Source organism: Oncorhynchus clarkii, chromosome 12, assembly GCF_045791955.1.
Source record: "Oncorhynchus clarkii lewisi isolate Uvic-CL-2024 chromosome 12, UVic_Ocla_1.0, whole genome shotgun sequence".
Classification (NCBI taxonomy): Eukaryota; Metazoa; Chordata; class Actinopteri; order Salmoniformes; family Salmonidae; genus Oncorhynchus; species Oncorhynchus clarkii.
Window position 1 is genome coordinate 75870013 of NC_092158.1, and position 23082 is coordinate 75893094.

Consider the following 23082-nt stretch of genomic DNA (forward strand, 5'->3'; position numbering starts at 1 on the left):
TGGTTGAGGTGATGGGTGGTTCTGACTGTTTTCTCCTCTGTGGCAGATGCAGAGTGCAGCAGTGCTGCATTTGTGAAGAGAACAAGGAGGAGGACACGCTGCAGTAGGAGGAGAGACTAGGAGGCTAGCATTCAATGCCGTCAACAAAGTCTACCTCCCGAGCACAGTCTGCACAACCTCCTAGTGATCTATTTTCAGCTTCTCTCTCTCTCTCTCTCTCTCTCTCTCTCTCTCTCTCTCTCCCCTCTTCTATCTCGCTCCTCCTTCTCACTCTCCTCTCGCCATTTGCTGATCTCTCATGTGGCGCTCTCAGATCTTCGCCGACGCAGTGACAGCCAGACTCTTGAGCTGACGGTGTCCATGTCTACTCTGCTTTCCAAACAGACGAGTGGGGCTTTTTGGACGAGATTCACACGGCCTTTTTTTGCCTGCTATTTATTTTCCCCAGATCGACAGTTTTTCATACGTGGTGTTTTGAAGTCTACGTAACTGAGGGCGGTGTGTATTTTAACTTTGCTCCTCTGAATGGTTCAGTGCTGGTCTTCTCGCCTCTGGCCAAACTACTTGTTTTGTTTCTTCTGTTGCCTGTGCTTGGAACATCTCTCTGGTCACCTGGAGACACTACAGTTCTGTTTGAGCCATGGAACCTCAAGGATCTCTCTCCTTCATCAGTTGTTTCATCTCTAGAAGAGGAATTCTGGAGTTTTCTTTAAAGATCTAAGAGGGATTTCGCAGTGTTCACCTTCTCATCTAGTCCAAGTTTTTCTCTCATTTTCTGCATCTGAAACTTGCCTGGATAGTGTTTATTTTGTTTTCCCATATGTATTGGAAGGACACCCTTGCACTGGCATGCTTTTAAAGCCCACCGTGCCGGGACTGTGCGCAATGTTGCAGACCATCTATGAGACCGAGTCCTGCTTCTCCTCAGACGCAGTGTCCAGCAGGGAGCAACCTCTGGAGCTGCTGCCCCTGTCCCAAGTGTCGGCCATGCCCAGTGCTGGTGAGTCATACATGGGGAGTTGAGGGCAGGGGAAGGGTGGTGGGTGCATCTCTGAGCACCTGAAAGGATGTCATTTTTTTAGGACTGTTGTGACTAGCGGTGTAGTGTTTTTGTCTGTCACCCCATGTTATTGTTGAAGCTGCTTTTGAGGGAAGGACTTTTAAAAGGAATGCATAGAAATTGACTACGGCCACTCAAGTTTTGTACTGTCTTCTACAGCTTCTATGTCCTAGTGTGCGCTGAGAGGACGGGGGATGGATTTACTGCTCACCCGTGCTTAAATCAACAGAGCAGAACGGCTGTAGAGCAGCATGTGGGTGGTTCTCTTTCTCTTCCATATGCTCCCCTTGTTTACCCGACACCTGTTCAAATAAGTGGATGTGCGCATTTCCTTTGGTTTTCTAACCTTCATGAATTGTCCCATTGGCACTGACCTTGGTATGGTTAATTTGTGAAAAACATGACAGGATAGTGCTGACATTTTGATTTGGTAATGGTGATTTAATCATGTTTTAAAGAATCTGGGACAGGACCTTTTTGGGGGATTTTACCTGGTTTTGTGTGTTCATTTAAAATGGTTCCTAGATGGATGGGTAGATGATAGGCTAGGCAAAAGCTGTTTCTTTAAATAAGGTGTTTCCTATTACAACAATGAGCATACATGTTCTATCATGTCAAGGACTATGCTCAAGTTAAACTACGCATCCAGATGTGCTCCCCACTTTACAGCTACAAAGTATTTCAGGATTTGACATTTAGTAGGTCAGCAATTTTGGGGGTACATTTTCCATTTTTAGTAATTTAGCTCACTGTATTCATCTTAAGAGACTAGGTTGGACAACCACATATCATACAGTACATTTTTTCCTCAGAGTAGCTATCAGCAAAGTCGGCGCTAGTAAGGGGGGAAAAAAGTAGTGTGAGTTAGTTTACAAAAGGCACCAAGGATTTTCTGCTCCCAGACTGTCTTGACACCTTGTACTTTAACCCTGTGAAAAGTTTTAGTAACTTTAGTAGAATTTCCCTTGAACTGTGAGGTGCTATTGAGGGTGTTTTTGCTCAGGTTTGTTAACACCAGCCTGTTACAAAAACTAGACCCTGTGAATGGAGATCTTTGTTGTCCACAGACGCAGTAGACAAGGCCTTAACACTTAACATGTTTATAAAAAGCTCCACCACTAAGACCACAGGAAATAGAAGGAATGCCAGGTCCTTTGATCGGCTCAACCAGGATCATAAAGTGACGGGGACCTGACCTGCGGCAACAATGGTTACCCTCCACCGGAAGCTTCCTGGCTGCACCTGTTTTAGCACTGTTACCGTTGCTCAGTCCAGACAGGTTTTATGATGATCCAACCTCACACGATATCAGTGGTTTGGTCCATCTGATATTGGCTTTGCAAATGTTACTGTTTCTCCAGACACGGACTACCGTTCAAAAGTTTGGGGATCACTTAGAAATGTCCTTGTTTTTGAAGAAAAGCACAAAAGTCCATTAAAATAACATGAAATTGATCAGAAATGTAGTGTAGACATTGTTAATGTTGTAAATAACTATTGTAGCTGGAAAGGGCTGATTTTTAATGGGATATCTACATAGGTGTACAGAGGCCCATTATCAGCAACCATCACTCCTGTGTTCCAGTGGCACGTTGTGTTAGCTAATCCAAGTTTATAATTTTAAAAGGCTAATTGATAATTAGAAAACCCTTTTGCAATTGTTAGCACAGCTGAAAACTGTTCTGACAGTTTTATTGCTTCTTTAAATCAGTAATCTTTAGACTAGTTGAGTATCTGGAGCATCAGCATTTGTGGGTTCGGTTAGTCTCAAAATGGCCAGAAACAAAGAACTTTCTTCTGAAACGTGTCAGTCTATTCTTGTTCTGAGAAATGAAGGCTATTCAATGCGAGAAATTGCCAAGAAATTGAAGATCTCGTACAACGCTGTGTACTACTCCCTTCACAGAACAGCGCAAACAGAAAGATAGAAAGATAGAAAGAGGAGTGGGAGGCCCCGGTGCACAACTGAGCAAGAGGACAAGTGCATTAGTGTGTATAGTTAGAGAAACAGGCACCAAACAAGTCCTCAACTGGGCTCCATAACTGGTGCTGACCATTCTAATCGGCTAGAGGTGAATCTATGCCCTTGCTCCTTCCATTATGCCCTGACGTATTGAGACTCATCTGCCATTTACTCCATGATGTGAACTGTGGTTATATAAGTAGCAGACGTACGACTGTCTACCCTATCCCTTTTAATGGCTTTTCTTTGTTTCTGTGCCTGGTGTATTTGTTAGCGTGTATAAGTTGCATGCAGTAAGTTGTTTTGTCACTGTAGAAAGTGTCATCAGGTGGCGCGTGTGTGTTGGTTTAACTATCACTGTGGACAACAGATGTCTCTTCTAGTTTACAGGGAAGGCTTTGTGTGCAACTGACACACAACCAGTGCAGTTGACTCTTCCTGCATATGGCAATATTTGTTTTTTGTATTTTCCTCCCAAATCTTGTGATCACGATCTTCTAGCTGCAACTCTCTTAACGGGCTCGGGAGAGGCGAAGGTCGAGTCTTGCGTCCTCCAAAACATGATCCGCTAAGCCGCGCTTCTTAACATCTGCTTGCTTAACACGGAAGCCAGCTTGCAAGCGCCCCCGGCCCGCTACAAGGAGTCGCTTGAACTAGAGGAGTCAAGTTAATCCCGACTGGCCAAACTGTCCCCAAACCTGGACGACGCTGGGCCAATTATGCGCCGCCCTACGTCCCTACGTCCCGGTCACGGCCGGTTGTGACACAGCCTGGGAACCAACCCCAGGCTGTATTGACGACACAACTCTGCGATGCAGTGCTTAAGACCGCTGCGCCACTTGGGAGGCCTGGCAATATTTTGTATTAATCAAACCTTGATTTAGATAATGGAAAAGCAGCACTTACTGCTGCAGATCAGAGGGAATCATTTGGGATTACAGATTTGCAACTGAATGGGTGACTGAATGAATTGGCAGCAACCAGATACCTGACCCTGTCAAACCTGCCATTCTGTTTCAGACAAAAATCACACTGACATTCTTAAAAGAAAAAATCAACGATGAGTAAACTCCTTAGTAGGGTGGCAATTAAAGCTAGGTGATAGGTGAGCTAAATAAACTAGATCGATTTGTCACTGGCTTGGTCTCCTGAAAATCTTCCTGTAATTATATTACGCTTGGAGTTGTCGACATGTTTATGCACACAAACTAGGCTACATGTCCTGTATTTTAAGAATCAGCATCAGACATTTCATTGTTAGAAGTAAATTTAAGAGATGTTCAGACTTATTCAATGTTTACTGTATTTCAAGTGATTTTAACAGTAAATGGCACATTCTTCAGCACAATAACTCTTCAAATTGTATTTGTCACGTGCTGAATGCTGTGAAATGCTTGCTTAAATACAAGCCCTTAGCCAATAATGCCGTTCAACAAAGTGTTCAAATATTTACTGAATAAATAAAAAATCTAAAATTACAACAATAACGAGGCTATATACAGGGGGTATCGGTACTCAGTCAATGTGCAAGGGTACAGGTTAGTCGAGGTAATTTGTACATGTAGATAATATGCAGCGAGTAGCAGCAGTGTAAAAACGAAGGGGGGGTTCAATGTAAATAGTCCGGGTGGCCATTTTGATGAATTGTTCAGCAGTCTTATGGCTTGGGGGTAGAAGCTGTTAAGGAGCCTTTTGGACCTAGACTTGGTGCTCCAATACCACTTTTTGTGCGGTAGCAGAGAGAACAGTCTGACTTGCCTAGTATAGTTTTTTTTTGTAATAATGACAATTACAACTATTGAATGAACACTTATTTTAACTTAATATAATACATCAATAAAATCAATTTAGCCTCAAGGCAATATTGAAACATGTTCAATTTGGTTTAAATAATGCATAAACAAAAGTGTTGGTGAAGAAAGTGAAAGTGCAATATGTGCTAACGTTTCAGTTCCTTGTTCAGAACATGAGAACATATGAAAGCTGGTGGTTTCTTTTAACATGAGTCTTCAATATTCCCAGGTAAAAAGTTTTAGGTTGTAGTTATTACAGGAATTATAGGACTATTTCCCTCTATACCATTTGTATTTCATTAACCTTTGACTAGTAGATGTTCTTATAGGCACTTTAGTATTGCCAGTGTAACAGTATAGCTTCCGTCCCTCTCCTCGCTCCTCCCTGGGCTTGAACCAGGAACACTACGACAACAGCCACCCTCAGCAGCGTTATCCATGCAGAGCAAGGGGAACAACTACTTGAGGGCTCAGAGCGAGTGACGTTTGAAACGCTATTAGCGCGCACTAACTAGCTAGCCATTTCACTTCGGTTATACCAGCCTCATCTCGGGAGTTGATAGGCTTGAAGTCATAAACAGCACAATGCTTGACGCACAACAAAGAGCTGCTGGCAAAACGCACGAAAGTGCTGTTTGAATGAATGTTTACGTGCCTGCTTCTGCCTACCACCGTACCGCTCAGTCAGATACTTAGATGCTTGTATGCTCAGTCAGATTATACGCAATGCAGGACACGCTAGATAATATCTAGTAATATCATCAACCATGTGTAGTTAACTAGTGATTATGATTGATTGTTTTTTATAAGATTAGTTTAATGCTAGCAACTTACCTTGGCTTACTGCATTCGTGTAACAGGCAGTCTCCTTGTGGAGTGCAACGAGAGAGGCAGGTCGTTATTGCGTTGGACTAGTTTACTGTAAGGTTGCAAGAATGGATCCCCAGAGCTGACGAGGTGAAAATCTGTCGTTCTGCCCCTGAACGAGGCAGTTAACCCACCGTTCCTAGGCCGTCATTGAAAATAAGGATGTGTTCTTAATTGACTTGCCTAGTTAAATAAAGTTGTGTATGTATAAAAAATATTTAAAAAATCGGTGCCCAAAAATACGGATTTCCGATTGTTATGAAAACTTGAAATCGGCCATTCCGATTAATCGGTCGACCTCTAGTTTGGACCATGATCGTTCATTGGTGATGTGGACACCAAGGAACTTAACTCTCGACCCGCTCCATGACAGCCCTGTTAATGTGGGCCTGTTTGGTCCTCCTTTTCCTGTAGTCCACGATCAGCTCCTTCATCTTGCTAGACTTAGTGGCTAGACTTGGGAGCAGCATACACTTGGATATCTGATGTAACTGGATATTGGCTTGGTCTATATCATCATTAGGCTATATCGTTGTAACACACCATGTGAAATCACTGGTATGCAAACATGAATCTTTCTCCCTCCTGGTCATTTCACTTGAACATGACATTCAGTGATCAGCCTGTGACTTCATTATGATATCTGCCTCTACCTGCAGCTGGCTTTCACCACCCTCCACTTTGCCTTGTACATCTGTACAGTGGTCAGATGTCTATGCTCACTGGATGAGGTAGAACATTGATTTGTTCCAGTTTCTTTGAATGATGCTGCAGTGATGTCAACAATGGATTGATGTGGCTTATATGGGGCCTAGAACAAGGTTGCTAGGACACAACACACTTTCACAGTCATGCCTTTTAACCAATTGGTTTAGTGGCACAAGGTGCTTTGTCACAGTTATGCTTCAGTCACTAGTCACTACCTTGTTCACTGCCCTGGTGAACTGTGTCATGACTGTTGCAGTCCAGCTATACAGATAGTCCTTTTAAAGCCCTGCATGTTCTTAGGATCTGGGCCAGTTGCTACATCAAAACGGTTTTGGAGTTTGCAGATGTTTTTCTTAGAGCGGGGTATATGCTAGTGCGAGGCTACGCACTGCAGCCAGCTGCTGGGGGCTGCCCACAACCCTCACTGCAACAGGGACCTGTAATTATGAAGAGTCAAGTGCAGACGTATGCGTCGGAACTGTGATCCAACCAGGAATCACTAGGGCCTTTCATGTGGCCCAGATCCTTATTGAGATGGAATGTTTGATAGTCCCGTTTACACCGACAACCCCTTTCTGAAACAACCCATGATTCCACCATTAGCCCTCATTCTTCCACACTATGCAGGCAAGGTAATAGGCTTGGTTGGTATTTTGAATAGGAGCTAATTTAGTAGGCCTAATCTTTTTAGAAATCCTTGATTTTTAGTTTCAATTTGCCATGCTCAAATTAGGTGTGCCTTGTGATAGGCGTAATTAAGGGGTTGTCTTAAAAAAAGCCTCTTGTCGTTTAGTCATACTCTGCTTGATTTGTTGTTCTGACGGATCCAAAATGGCTTAGTCCGTTCAAACCGCATTGTGAATCATATGGGGCCTTGGGTAACCGTTTTTATGTTGAATGTTCTGTTTACATTTTCAGTTTCAAGATGGATGCAAGAGTTATGCAAGGGGAGGTGAGGGGTAAAAATGTATGGAGGGACTGACTGCAGAGCAGGCCTGCGGTTTTCTAGCTGTCCTGTACAGGAGTCTGTTATAGTCTACTCCCCACAAGTAGAGGCCCTTTGCTACCCACCAACAATGATGTGTGGGAGAACATTCACAGTATTATCTGAGTACTAAGTTTGTTTCCTAGAGGCTTCTAAATTAAGACAAATTTAAATATAGCATTGCCCCCCCCCCCCCCCCCCGATCACCACCAGGGCTTGTCAACCCGCAGCACTCTCCCCCCTCTTATGTTCCAGTGCTATAATGAACGCCCAGGCATGTCACGCCTGTTTACCAGCCCGGTGCTGTGCTCCCACCCATATCTGGGATGGTGGAGTTGGGTGTGTGTACTTGCATGGTGTGTTCCCAGACAATCATCTCTTACCTTACCTACATTGCTACCTGCCCTGCACTCCATTATCAACGGGACATGTCACAGATACTGTCCTGGAGTTGTCTTCACCTCAGCTGGCTGTCATGAAGCATTACCTACTGACCAACATTCTCTGACAACCTTGGCTCTAGACATGCTATGTTGATGAGCTGACTATCGTATAATTAGACATCACGTAATAATAAAAAAAGGCTTATTGTGTAACTTATTCCACCTGTCTTGGTCAAATAGAGGTCATATCTGCTGAATCCTTTCTCTTAATCAACTCTTATCTAAAATAATTTCAGATTTTTAGATTGTGATGGGCCTGTAACCGATCAGAAATCCTTATACATCAATAATAGGAACGTAGAAACATTTTATCCCATACTAATGCTAAAAATATCGCAATGGGAGTCGTCGACTCTTACCTGATATTGTTAGTGGTAGTAATTAGAGTGTAGTCCTATTATGGCAGGAGAGGGTATATTTAGAGGCAGGATATTTTTGCAGAAAGCAGTCTGAGTGTGTGCACACAACTGTTCAAAAGTTTGGGGTCACATACATGAAATGAGTTGCAAAATGAATAGGAAATATAGTCAAGACGTTGACAAGGTTATAAATAATTGTGTCCTTCGAGCTTTGCTTTTGTCAAATAATCCTCTAGTTGCAGCAATTATAGCCTTGCAGACCTTTGGCATTCTAGTTGTCAATTTGTTGAGGTAATCTGAAGAGATTTCACCCCATGCTTCCTGAAGCACCTCCCACAAATTGGATTGGCTTGATGGGCACTTCTTACGTACCTGCTCCCACAGTTCAATAGGGTTGAGATCCGGTGACTGTGCTGGCCCCTCCATTATAGACAGAATACCAGCTGACTGCTTCTTCCCTAAATAGTTCAGAGCTGTGCTTTGGGTCATTGTCCTGCTGTAGGAGGAAATTGGCTCCAACTAATTAAACACAGTCCACAGGGTACGGCATGGCGTTGCAAAATGGAGTGATAGCCTTCCTTCTTCAAGATTCCTTTTACCCTGGACAAATCTCCCACTTTACCACCACCAAAGCACCCCCAGACCATCACATTGCCTCCACCATGCTTGATAGATGGTGTCAAGCACTCCTCAGCATCTTTTCATTTTTTTCTGCATCTCACGAATGTTTGTGATCTGAACACCTCAAACTTAGATTTGTCTGTCCATTGTCTGTTCTTTTGCCCGTTCTTTTGCCCATCTTAATCTTTTTATGTGCCAGTCTGAGAGATGGCTTCTTTAAAAAAAAAAACAATTAAACTGGTACTATTTTAATGAAGCTGCCAGTTGAGGACTTGTGAGGCATCGGTTTCTCAAACTAGACACACTAAGACACTAATGTACTTGTCCTCTTGTCCTCTTCCTCTTGCTCAGTTGTGCATCGGGGCCTCCCAGTTTGTGCTGTTCTGTGTATGAGATCTTCAGTTTCTTGGCAATTTCTTGCAAGGAATAGCCTTCATTTCTCAGAACAAGAATAGACTGACGTGTTTCAGAAGAAAGTTCTTTGTTTCTGGCCATTTTGAGCCTGTAATCGAACCTGCAAATGCTGATGCTCCAGATACTCAACTAGTCTAAAGAAGGCCAGTATTATTGCTTCTTTTAATCAGCACCACAGTTTATTTTTTTTTTATTTTTTTTTTAGCTGTGCTAACATAATTGCAAAAGGGTTTTCTAATGATCAATTAGCCTTTTTAAAATAATGATAAACTTGGATCACACAATGTGTCATTGGAACACAGGAGTGATGGTTGCTGATAAAGGGCCTTTGTACGCCTATGTAGATATTCCATTAAAAATCTGCCGTTTCCAACTACAACAGTCATTTACAACATTAATGTTTACACTGTATTTCTGATCAATTTGATGTTATTTTAATGGACAAAATATAATTTTTTCTTTCAAAAACAAGGACCTTTCTAAGTGACCCTAAACTTTTGAATGAGTGTTTGTGAGCGGTCAGGTGATATTGTATAGACTTCTATGAAGCCCTAGGTTCCCCAGAGGGGTGGGGGTGGGGGTGTGTGTGTGTGTGTGTGTGTGTCTAAGATATTTTGGTTTCCAGACCAAATCTGGGTACAACTATTGATGCTCTCCTGCTAGCATTCAAAAGCCCCAGACGGGCCCGATACAATAATGTGCAGCTTTGCCCGACACACCTGGGACGGGGATGCAGGACTACCTCAATAGGAAGTGTTCCATTGGTGGCGTGGAGGGGCTGTGGGTGGGGGGTGGCGCACTGATGCATTCATCCTGGCTGACACCAGAGACGCCCTGGCGGACCTGCTGTCCCCAGACTCTCCTTACCCACACAGTCCTCTGCCGCGGGCCAGGGAACTCCAGTTGGTACTCGATCTGCTCTCCAAATATTGATTCATGCATTTGTGCTGAAACTGTCACTGAGCGGAGCTCCCTCTGGGAGGGACCAGAGTCCTCTCAGCACGTTTTGCCTCCTGCATGTGATCCCAAGGACTGTCTTTTAATATCTGTTTGAAGGGCAACTGTTATAAAATGTATATCCAACAGAAAGAGAATGTTAGGGTGTGTTGATGTCTGCATGTGTTATTGTGGTGTTGGACAAATTATCTTGGGCATCCAAGGTTAGTGGTTCGCAGCAATTGACTACATTACAAATCACTGTGGTGACGCTTCAAACCCAAATAGTATGGCATTGTATCGGTACGTTCCATGGGCACCCCAGATGCCAAGGAGGGCAAAATGCTTTGCTGTTGAATCCAGCAGGAGGTGGCACACAATTCAACCAATCTTGGTTCTTGTCTCCAGTACACTGGTATCACGTGTTTCTGTGTGTGAACATGTAACTCGATCCTGCTGCAGACTCCACTGTTGTGGCTGAGAAGCAGCGAGGCCACAGGGGTTCTATTTTAGCTCCGAGAAAGTCAGACTTCATCAAAGGCTGGTGCTATTTATATCGCTGACAATAAAGTTGTGTGAATCCTGAAGGGGCCCATGATCACTGCTTTGAGCCCAGGGGGATTTGTGAGGGGGATGGTGCCCTTTTTTGAGCAGATGGGCAGCTGAAGGACTTTCTCTGGACTAGGCCACAATACACACACATTAATATCAAGAGGCCTTTACTGGCTGTCTTGGTTATGCCCAAGATAATTTGTTTCTAAGGTTGAGGTCTATGATTTAGGAATGTTTCAATACAAATGTTTTCCTTGGAAGCTTCCAGGGCTCCCTTAAGAGAGTATGACACTAGATTTTGAGCTTCAAAACGAAACAAAAAACTCCCTTATGTTTCAGTGGCACACTTTATAAAATGTGCCACTGCTAATACGCAGCTGCAGCTTCTCAGAGGGATCATATTATTACTAAATAATCACATGCGTCACTATAATATGCTGGTCTGGTTTTTTTGGGGGGTGGGGGTGTATGTATGATCTATTTCAACTGGGATATGTTCAAACCGAGCCAAACCCTCCCCTACCGCTAAAAAGGGGTATGAAATGAATTCCGCACCACACATAGAAGTTTACCCAGAAAACAACATTCCTCTCATGCAAGCGTTTGACGTCAATGCCGGCACATTTATAGAACATGTAAACAGTGGCAGACTCAGGTCAGTGCTTAGCGATGACTTTTCATCGTCTCAATGTTTATGCTTTACATAATTTCCCCCTCTTTTCAAAAGGAAGGCTATCCCATGTGAGTAACAGAAATCAACCCTTCAGGGATTGTATCCACCACATTGTGCACCACGGTGTGTTTGTGTAGGCTGCTTCATTTGAAAGGGACAGTGTTTGGAGTGTGCTGGAGTAGGGTGCCTTATGTCCAGGGATCAACATTCTTTATGGTTCAGGTAAAACGGGAGACAACAGGAGAGCTGTTTGCTGTTGGAAAACTCAGAATGCTCCCAGAATTTTCCTTTTAAAATTCTTTAGTCCGGGTGAAGGCCTGAATTTCATCTAGCCATGTCCCCATCGCATGACTCTATCCGGGCAGCAGCAATCTGTAATCCGCTCCAGGCCCATTATGTTCTAACATCCATGCATTGCTACATGGCGATCACCAGTTGCATACCAAAGGGAGAATCAAAGGAACAGGCAAGCTACTGGGTAAATGTTAGTTTACATGCAAGCCATAGCAATAAGTTATAGACCGTCTCTCTGCCCCAAGTGTCTTTTTTGGGCTTCCTCAGAAGAAACTACTAGTTTCTTGTTTTCCCAGAGCAAGGAGCTACCCCTGCAGAAGGCCTGCCAAGGCTTTGGGGGTTCCTGAGGCACATAAATCACACAGGCTATTTACAACCTCCTCTCCTATTAGCATCAGGATGAGGCTCCGACCGCTATAAGACTGTTCCAAAGGACGTAAATATAGGCTATCACCCTGCCTGTGCTCTCCCTTGTCTTTCCCACTTTTTTAAAATCTGGGCACCATTTTTGTCCAAACTGAACAGATCAAGCCAGCTTCCGTTTCTCCCCTCTCTCTCTTCGCCATGTGTGGCTAACAAGGAAAGGACGCAGAGCAGATTTGACAGGGCAGCCTACCTCATGTTGCTATGTGCTATTTCTGGAAAGCAATATTCATGCTTTTTTTCTTCCCTTTTGTGTCTTGCTTTACTCCCTATTTTCTATTGTCTTTCCAAAGTGTAGCTGGTGTAGCCTTGCTAAAGAAAATAACCATGACGTAAGCTGCACCCTCTGCAAAACAGACTTAAAAAGAGAGACGGGGAAAGAAAGCTTGTAACAACTCGAATAATAAATGGCTGCACTTCAGACTGTACGTTCCTAGCTGAGTGGAATGATCGATCAGTCGTCATGAGGAGGTGGCACATATGCTTGACTATTAACACAGCCGTGCGTTTGACTCATGGACAGAAAGGACACAACAGTGATTTGAATATCGTGTTTAGCTATAGTTATCCTAATAAAACTCTTAACAAGACCTGTACTTTTTGGAGTGTGTACAAAGTTTGACCATTTTGTCAAACAAGCAGATTGTACTTTTATTCCAGCACACTGTGGGCCTAGTCATTGTCACCCCCGTTTTAGTTTTTATGGTGCGATAAGCTTCGCCCATATTTCAGTGCTGTCTGAGAGCCTAATGAATGCACAGTTTGCAGTCCGCAGGGCGAGCGTGGTGTGATTTTATTATTGGGTGTCCTTCAGGTCCCTCCCAGGGCCTCCCACCTCGCTAATGCCACTCCGCTGGCCACCTTGAGTCCTGTCTGATAGAATAAAAATCAGTGTACCGGCATGCAATGGGCTCTCTATTCGGTGGCATTGGTGTGATTAGACAGGGAACTAAGTTTCTGATGCTTATGTTCAATCACCATAAAATCGCCAGTCCACACACCTTGGAAACCAACAAACTTTTTAAATGTGTAGGGATGTAACGATCGGTCCCAATTCAAATGTTAACATACGACTGCATTGGTTTGCGGACCCCAAACCAAATGTGGCCAGAAAATGTTTTCAGTGTTACGAATTGCTGATTCACAAATTAGTTTTGCTCATATTACTTTTTCTACCTTCCTAAAATACCTCTTTTGTGACAACTGATGCATCCTCTCCTTCAGTGTGGAACTAAGCATGTAACTGTGTTGGCAGTCATTGATCTACAAGTAATTGTGCATGTCGAACAATTCAAGGGAATATCAGTAGCCTAGTGGAACTGCGCACTGTGCCTAGCCTCGCACTCTGACCAACTCAAGGTAGGCAGCCTGTTCCTGATCGTGCAACTTAAGCATTCATATTCTAAAATGGCTTGTGTGATATTAGGCTTTATTAGTTGAGTGACAGCCTATGTAATTTGCTAGGTTATTGTTATCTATGCACTGTTGAAAATGTGTTTTTACTGGAATAAAAGTAAGCTACTGTAGACACAACTCATCTGGGTACACCTGCTGAACGTGGCTTACAATAGACTTAATTTCGGTTTGTTCAGGTTCACCATCGGCAATAGATTTTTTTTTATCAGTGTATATGGTCTTTTAATTTTTTTATTTTTTTTAAGATATACAGGATAAAGTTGATCATTTCATAACGAGGAATCACTTGCGAGGCGCACTGCATGGCCTAAGCAGGAGGCGAAAAGAAGCTTACTGAACTTCCAAATGGTCAAAACCATTTTGATTTTGAGATATGGGGTGAAATCCAAAATTGTGCTATATTCATTGGGTATTTTATAGCTAAATTATAAATATTGATACATTACTAGCTCAAACACTTAATCTGCAAAAATTGACGACAAGTTAATTAGTGACTGACTGATTTCAGAACCAAAGTGGGGGGGACATAAAATATGGAAGTGGTAGATGCCGAGTCTCCCTTATGGCTCAGATCAGGTGCCTACATGTCATTTTTTATTTAACTAGGCAAGTTGGTTAAGAACAAATTCTTATTTACAATGACGGCCTACCCCGGACGCCGCCCTATGGGACTCCCAATCATGGCCGGATGTGATACAGCCTGGATTAGAACCAGGGACATGCAGTGCCTTAGACTGCTGCGCCACTCGGGAGCACATACCGTGCCTTCCGAAAGTATTCACACCCCTTGACTTCTTCCACATTTTTGTGTTAGAGCCTGAATTAAAAAATGTATTAAATTGAGATTATTTTTTTTCACTGGCCTACACACAATACCCCATAATGTCAGTGGAATTATGTTTTTCAAAAATGTTACTAATTAAATGAAAAGCTGAAATGTCTTGTGTCAAGAAGTATTCAACCCCTTTGTTATGGCAAGCCAAAATAAGTTCAGGAGTAAACATTTGCTGAACAAGTCACATAAATTACATGGACTCAATCTGTGTGCAATAATAATGTTTAACATGATTTTTCAATGAATACCTCATCTATGTACCCCACACATACAGTTGTCTGTAAGGTCCCTCAGTCGAGCAGTGAATTTCATACATGGATTAATTCACAAAGACCAGGGAGGTTTTCAATGCCTCGCGAACAAGGACATGTTATGGTAGATGGGTAAAAAAAAACATACATTGAATATCCCTTTGAGCATGGTGACATTATTAATTACACTTTGGTGTATCAATACACCAGTCACTACAGAGATACAGGCGTTCTTCCTAACTCAGTTGCCGGCGAGGAAGGAAACCGCTCAGGGATTTCACCATGAGGTAAATGGTGACTTTTTAAAACAGTTCTAGAGTTTTTAATGGCTGTAATAGGAGGAAACGGGGAATGGATCAACATTGTAGTTACGTCACAATACTAACGTATAGTTGACGGAGAGAAAAGGAAACACGTACAGAATAAAAATATTCCAAAACATGCATCCTGTTTGCAACAAGGCACTAAACTAACACTGTAAAAAATGTGGCAAAGCAATTAACATTTTGACCAGAATACAAAGTGTTATGCTTGGGGCAAAATCCAATACTACACATTACTGAGTACCACTCGCCATATTTCCAAGCATAGTGGTGGCGGCATCATGTTATGGGTATGCTTGTAATCGTTAAGGACTGGGTAGTTCAGGATAAATTAGGAATGGAGCTAAGCGGAATCCTAGAGGGAAAACCTGCTTTCCACCAGACACTGGGAGATGAATTCACCTTTCAGCAGGACAACCTAAAACACAAGGCCAAATCTAAACTGTTGTTGCTTACCAAGAAGACGGTGAGTGGCCAGGTTACAGTTTTGACTTAAATCTGCTTGAAAATTGATGATGATGATGATATTAATAGTTTAACTAGCTTGTCCTGTGTTGCATATAAACAATGCGGTGCCTGATATTGTCACTTCTCTCGCATTCAGTGTAAGCAGAGTCAGGGTATATAAAGCAGTTTGGGTCGCCTGGCTCGTTGCGAACTGTGTGAAGATCATTTCTTCCTAACAGAGACGGTAATTTATTTTCCATAATTATGACATTGTGCAATGTAACAGCAATATTTAGACTTAGGGTTGTCACCCGTTCGATAAAATACGGAACGGTTCCGTATTTCACTGAAAGAATAAACGTTTTGTTTTCGAAATGATAGTTTCTGGATTTGACCATATTAATGACCTAAGGCTCATATTTCTGTATGTTTATTATAATTAAGTCTGATTTGATAGAGCAGTCTGACTGAGCGGTGGTAGGCAGCAGCAGGCACATAAACATTCATTCAAACCACGCTTTCTTGCAGCTTTTCGCAATGCTTGAAGCACAGCGCTTTTTATGACTTCAAGCCTATCAACTCCTGAGATTAGGCTGGCAAGGCTATAGTGCCTCTAAGAACATACAATAGTCAAAGGTATATGAAATACAAATGGTATAGAGAGAAATAATCCTATAATAACTACAACCTAAAACTTCTTAACTGGGAATATTGAAGACTCTGTTAAAAGGAACCACCAGCTTTCATATGTTCTCATGTTTTGAGCAAGGAACTTAAATGTTAGCTTTTTTACATGACACATATTGCACTTTTACTTTCTTCTCCAACACTTTTGTTTTTGCATTATTTAAACCAAATTGAACATGTTTCATTATTTATTTGAGACTAAATTGATTTAATGTATTATATTAAGTTAAAATAAGTGTTCGTTGTTCATTCAGTATTGTTGTAATTGTCATTATTACAAATATATTAAATTGTCAGTTTTAATCAGTATCAGCATTGAAAAATCCTAATCGGTCGACCTAGCGTTACTGGTGCAGACTTGGGGACCGACGAACTCCAAGCGCCTATTCCACAAACTAGCTAGGTTCCTTCGGCAGGGCATGCAAACCATAGATTTTTGGCTGTGAAAGCATGGTCTAGTCGTATAGGGCACGTGATCATTGGAACGTGTTGGGGGTGATGAAACAATGGAGCCACATTTCAATGAAGGGAAGAGAATTGGGCGGCGGGCATTTTGCATTTGGAGCTTGGCAAAAGTGGACATGATCTGTTGACAATTGTAATTCAAACCCAACCCAAGACAGATTTTATGACCAAATTATCCGATTTACACTGTAGTCAATTTTGACACTGGAATAAATGTTTCTGACTCAAAAAGATTAGTTGATTTTTTTTTTTTTTAGGGGCAGTCGCTCTTTAATGTGTTTTTCCACGTATACAGATATAGCTAGATCAAAGCCTGTACTCTGCAAGGGAACGCCATATTCCCTTTGTAGCTGCCTCTGCAGCATCCGCATCCAAGACTGAGATGGCAGGGATGAGCTGGAAGCTACTGAGCGAGCAGCATTAAAAAATTTGGAAAAACCCAAAATAGAAGCGTGCGCTTTTAAAAGCGCAGTGTGCTACCCCTTCTCCCCCCCCCCCCGTGCATTATTAATCCAGGGTTATTTATAACAGACATTTTTCGCAGGCAGACTTTGTTCTGTCACTGCTTGTGTCTAATCTCTGCTGGAAGCGAGGGAGAGATGAGGTTCGGGATGCTCTGAAAATGGTGGAGAAGGAAAGGGTTGCAGGTGTAGGGAGAGTGCCGTTGGCTCTAGCTATATATGGAAGCCCAGAAGCAGATGTAGGCTATACTATGATGCAGCCATTTTGATGGATGAGAGTGAAAACAGAGGGGTTCCTCAGAAGGAAAATGTACAGTATCAATTGAAAATGTACGTACTTATTGCATGAAAAGCCTTTTACAAGAAGACCAAAAGACACTTACTTACTGACAGGTTTATTGGGGCTCCTGAGTGGCGCAGGGGTCTAAGGCACTACAGACCCTGGTTCCAGGTTGTATCACAATCTGCTGTGATTGGGAGTCCCATAGGGCCGGGGTAAATTGGTAGGCCCACAATTGGTAGGGTTTGGCCGGGGTAGGTCATCATTGTAAATAAGAATTTGTTCTTAACTGACTTGCCTAGTTAAATAAAAGTGCCAATGTCAAACACAGCAGGGGTTCCCACTAGATCCCCTGGAGTCTAAAATGCTAGTGCATCTGCTTAGCAGCAGCGTGCTCGCCTATTGGCTGACTTTAATGGATTGCATAATTAATATTATTATTATTATTTTTTTTTTTTATTATTTTTTTGAATTTTATCCCTTTTTCTCCCCAATTTCGTAGTATCCAATTGTTGTAGTAGCTACTATCTTGTCTCATCGCTACAACTCCCGTACGGGCTCGGGAGAGACGAAGGTTGAAAGTCATGCGTCCTCCGATACACAACCAACCAAGCCGCTGCTTCTTTAACACAGCGCACATCCAACCCGGAAGCCAGCCGCACCAATGCGCCGGAGGAAACACCGTGCACCTGGCCACCTTGGCTAGCGTACACTGCGCCCAGCCCGCCACAGGAGTCGCTGGTGCGCGATGAGACAAGGACACCCCTACCGACCAAGCCCTCCCTAACCCGGGCGACGCTAGGCCAATTGTGCGTCGCCCCACGGACCTCCCGGTCGCGGCCGGTTACGACAGAGCCTGGGCGCGAACCCAGGACTCTGATGGCACAGCTAGCGCTGCAGTACAGCGCCCTTAACCACTGCGCCACCCGGGAGGGAGGATTGCATAATTCATGACGGCAACAAAATTATCTCATTGATATTTTGGTCGCTGATTGGATGGATCAAAGAAGTCTTACACAGGGGACAGGGGGGCACCCTGGATGTCAAACTCGTTCCACCCTTATTGTACTCCTGCTATGCTCTCCTGGCCTGCAGCTCTCCTCTCCTCCATCCTTGTCTGGCTAGGGCCTAATTCATGTGATCATTTGATTAGGAAGAAAGATTTCCTCTGGCCCTCTCTCCAGAAGACTCACATCTTCCATGAAAAAGGGGCAGAGGAGGCACAATCCATGCCTTTGTGTGACAGCGTCTCGTATAACTAACGGCTTTGAGTGGAGGTTTAAAATGACCCCCAGCTCTGGAAGAGAGGGAGTGGTTGGCATAATTAGGTGTCACAAAGCTGGCAGTGGAGTGTGTAAGCTAGAATACTCCCTTGGGCGATGGATCTTTCTGTCTTAATTGGGAAAACTTTGGTTTTCGTACATAAAGGCTGTGGCAAACCAGCACAGCCATCTACTGGTCTTCCTCTTCCCAATGATGGCACACAAAATAAAGCATTTAAATAGACATTTTTATTCAGTCAATTGCACTGCACTGTAAGGCCTCATCAGTCATAAAAGTGTTGAACATAGTTTCAATATTAGGTCTACTTGTGTTGCCTGTTGGCAAATGCAGGGACACTGAGTGAATACAGTATGTTTGGATTTTTATCAGACTAGATACAGGGCTTTAGCCAAGTAAACATTGAGCTAGCCCTAAATCCTGCGTACCTTTTCTCCATCTCCCTCTAACGTGTGTGTGTGTGTGTGTGTGTGTGTGTGTGTGTGTGTATATATAATATACCCTTTATGCAAACCGCCATCATCACTGGGGGGGGGGGGGGCAAGGGGATTGCTATTTTTAGACTCTTTTCCAGGTGATTACTGTAATCCACGGAGTAAAATATAATCTGAGTAAATTTGAGTGCTCTGTTTCCTGTCCCTCCCCCAGGGTATCTACCCTTTCATTGATTAGGCCTAGTTGGCTTCCTTGTCCAGAAATGTCCCTCCCACCTCTTCCTCTGTTTCTGCCTTGAAACCCCACACAAGTGTTAGGCAATACCCTAGTTTATTTTTAATGAGGAAGTACCCCTCCCCCCACCCCTTGCCTCCTTTTTTTCATCTTGTCAGGTTGCGAACACTGTTTTTTTGTACTCTTTAAATTCTGAAGTATCTGTTTCTCCAAGAGCATCCTCCCTGCTTTCTGTAATTATTGTTTAAGGATGTTTGGGTTCGTTTCCTTGTCAATCATTGGTGAAATTAGCATTATGACAATATCTTTAATTAAATAATTAAAAAACCTTTATTAATGCAATTGCATACAGAAGTTGACAACAGGAACATAACGCATGTTTCCGGGTAAGTTCTGCATCAAAGAAAAGGTCCCATGTTATTTTATTAAACCCAAAGTCCAGCCCTTGAAGATGTCACTGCCTACGTTATTATCTTTTACTCATGAGACCAAAACCTTGCCTACTCAACACACTCTTTTTATATAGTTATCTAAAAGCTTAGCAGTAAATGTCCAAGTTGATTTATAGTGGAATGTCTAACTCATTTCTTAGATCTCAGCGCAGTGTAAGAGATATCTTCACAGTCACACATTTCTCAGAGGGGTCTCTTTTTATAAGAGGCAAAGAGACCAGAAAACAACTGTGGAACAATACTAAACCTCTATAATGAATATATATTGTTAATCTGTAGGCTAGGACCCTATAAATGTAAGGAGGGCAGGGTCTTATAACCCCCCCCAACTTCTATTAATACAACATAAGCATAATCAATTATTATAATACATCAAACATTTGGTACAGCCCCTATCATGACTCCTAGGTGAACCCCCTTCAACTCGTGTGGCAAAGAATAGAGCTTTGTTGTAAACTAACTTAGAAATTACAATACGTCTCTGGTTAGATTGTAGAATTCTTAGAGGTATATTGTGATTTTTAATTTAGAATAAGGTGAGCACAAGCATAACTTAAACAATTCCTGGTGGATACTGTTACAGGATAGGGGGTGTATGCGAAGGCCATTTAGTTGTTTTTGTCGTAATATTTATAAATGGATTGCTTAATCATGGACCATGCCATTAAAGTGTGTGTGTACATTTTCATTGGTGACGTCTGCAGACACAGTCAAATTGCATCCATTTCGGTGTGGATATGGCCACAAGTTTTTAGGGACCTGGAAATACATTTGGCATTGTCTCCATGTCTCTCAGCCACCTCCTGGCTGGCCCAAGTCCTCACTAATCACAGGGCCACCAACAGCTTCACCCAGATGACTGGGCTGTTCCTCCTCTCCTCTCTGCCCTAGCCTCCTCCCTCCCACCCTCTCTTTTCCTGTCAACTCACAAACAGGGCCAAGGATTTTACAAGCAACTTTTTGCCTCATTTTAAAAAGAGAGGCCATATTATTTTTATTTTCTTGGCTGTTCAAACTGTGACATTTTTAACGTCCCATTTCTGACCAAAAATAGTCTGTTGGTTCCTGTTATCTTTCACTTCCCTCCATTTTTTTTGCTTTTTTGTTTTTGTCTGGTTTGTTTCTTTTGAAGTAGACTTCTGAACCAAAGTTGAACCCAGAAGTTTAGCAACCTTCTGTCTAGGACAAGGTGGTGGAGTTCTTGGATGAGAAATTAACGCCTCAAGCATATTATCACCTCGATAATCAATTGGGCTAGGAAGAAATGTATTATTCATCTATAATTAACCATGCAGCACCTCATAGAAAGTTTTTTTTGTTGCTGCAGAGTTAAAGCCACACCTGTTTGGCACATAGCTGATTTGCTATGGGACTGATGGTAGTTCCTTCCGCCTCAGATGCAACTCCCCTGTGAGTTCTCCTGGCGGCTGTTCCCTCGTTTGATAATTTGGGCCGATCATCAAAAGTATCATTTCTCAGACTGCCTCTGCTCACTGTCTCGAAACGGAGTGGAGCAGGCAACACCAAATTATTTCTTTTGAATGCACAATTCACAGCCAGACAGTGTTATTAAAGTATTTTGTGTGTCTACAAATTCATTGAGGATTTGAACACTGCAATGGAGCCCAATACCTCTGTGCACATTGCACCACTCTGACAACAACCAATCATGTCACACCAATATTGGTGTAATTTTTATTTTATTTTTTATTTTTTTAACCTTTATTTAACCAGGTAGGCTGGTTGAGAACAAGTTCTCATTTGCAACTGAGACCTGGCCAAGATAAAGCATAGCAATTTGACACACAACACAGTTACACATGGAATAAACAAACATACAGTCAATAATACAGTTGAAAAAATAAAACAAAGTCTATATACAGTGAGTGCAAATGAGTTAAGGCAATAAATAGGCCATGGTGGCAAAGTAATTACAATATAGCAATTAAACACTGGAATGGTAGATTTGCAAGTAGAGATGCTGGGGTGCAAAGGAGCAAGATAAATAAATAAATACAGTATGGGGATGAGGTAGGTAGATGGGCTTGTTTTACAGATGGGCTATGTACAGGTGCAGTGATCTGTGAGCTGCTCTGACAGCTCACATACAGGTGCTTAAAGCTAGTGAGGAAGATATTAGTCTCTATCTTCAGTGATTTTTGCAGTTCGTTCCAGTCATTGGCAGCAGAGAACTGAAAGGAAAGGCAACCAAAGGATGAATTGGCTTTGTGGGTGGGTGCTGGAGCGTGTGCTGCTATGGTGACCAGTGAGCTGGGGCTTTACCTCGCAGAGACTTGTAGATGACCTGTAGCCAGTGGGTTTGGCGACGAGTATGAAGCGAGGGCCAACCAACAAGAGCGTTGATTGATTGAGCATAATTGATGGCTTTTACAAGTCATTATTGACATACAGATTTCAGATTTGTAAATATTTTTTTTAACAGAAGGCCTCGTGACTATCATTTGGAATACCTGGTACATCGCAATAGGCACGCTCCCTTTGGCTCATTCATTCAATGCCTTCTCCCCCATATTCTCTTTGACTGAGGTGATCTATGTTAAGCTTCATTTGGTTGGCTGGCACCCAACAACCAAAGCTTTCCTGGCGACTTAAGAAAGGGACGACATGATGTCAAATGGCTGACACACACACAATTGTCTGGAAGGTTATATTTAGAAGCTGACTGATAAAGGATAGTAATCTTATTTGGAATAAGCCGAAAGCTTCCGCCAGAGCTCCAACAGAGCTATTGGATCATTACCCTGTTGGTTAACCCTGCATGCTCTAAGGTGAAAATCCTGCCTAATGCTGTGACATACAATGTGAATGTACACTGAGTATACCAAACATTAAGAACACCTTCCAAATATTAAGTTGCAAGTATGGTCTACCTCAGAGGCCTAATCCCAAAGTCCTCCAACCCCTAAGCCTCTATGTGGCCTTATGTACTAGAGGCAAGCTGCTATGGTGATTTACAACTGTTATTCCACTTTACCGTTATTAAAATCCATTTTATTTTCCCTGCATTGTAAAAATGCTAATCTTTATGGGTAGTTGCTGACTTAGGACTGAACTTAATCGCTTGCAGAACAAAAAAAACACAGATTGAAGTATTTGTTTCGCACCCGAAATCCTTCGTTTTTGCATTTTGACAAAGGCCTCCCTCTGAAGCACAGTTATACCTACTCATTTACCATCCAGCCTGGCATAGCTATCCTACTCCACACTCACCTGGGAGGGAGAGCAAGAGGAAAGGGGGTGGTGGTGGTGATAGAGGGAAAAAGGGAGACGGAGGAATGACGGACAAGGGGGAAGGTTCAGGAAATTTAGTTTCAAAGCATGCTGTTGCAGCCGCACTCGGCAAATACCAAAAACTTTGATCAGCACTGACTGATCAAAATTATTTTTTTCATGCTCTCTCTTC

General features: G+C 42.7%; 1 protein-coding gene across 3 annotated transcripts in view; it reads left to right on the plus strand.

Annotated features, from left to right (window-relative positions):
- LOC139421309 (histone deacetylase 5-like) overlaps positions 1 to 23082 on the plus strand; it is an 83576-nt gene that overhangs the window by 23521 nt on the left and 36973 nt on the right. For 2 of the 3 annotated variants that reach the window (XM_071172060.1, XM_071172061.1), the window contains exon 3: positions 47 to 1000. The exons of the other annotated variant lie outside the window; for it this stretch is intronic. In XM_071172060.1, coding sequence (XP_071028161.1) covers positions 850 to 1000 — 151 coding nt within the window. In that variant the 5' untranslated portion in view covers positions 47 to 849. The remainder of the gene's footprint in view (positions 1 to 46; positions 1001 to 23082) is intronic. 3 annotated transcript variants of the gene reach the window in all.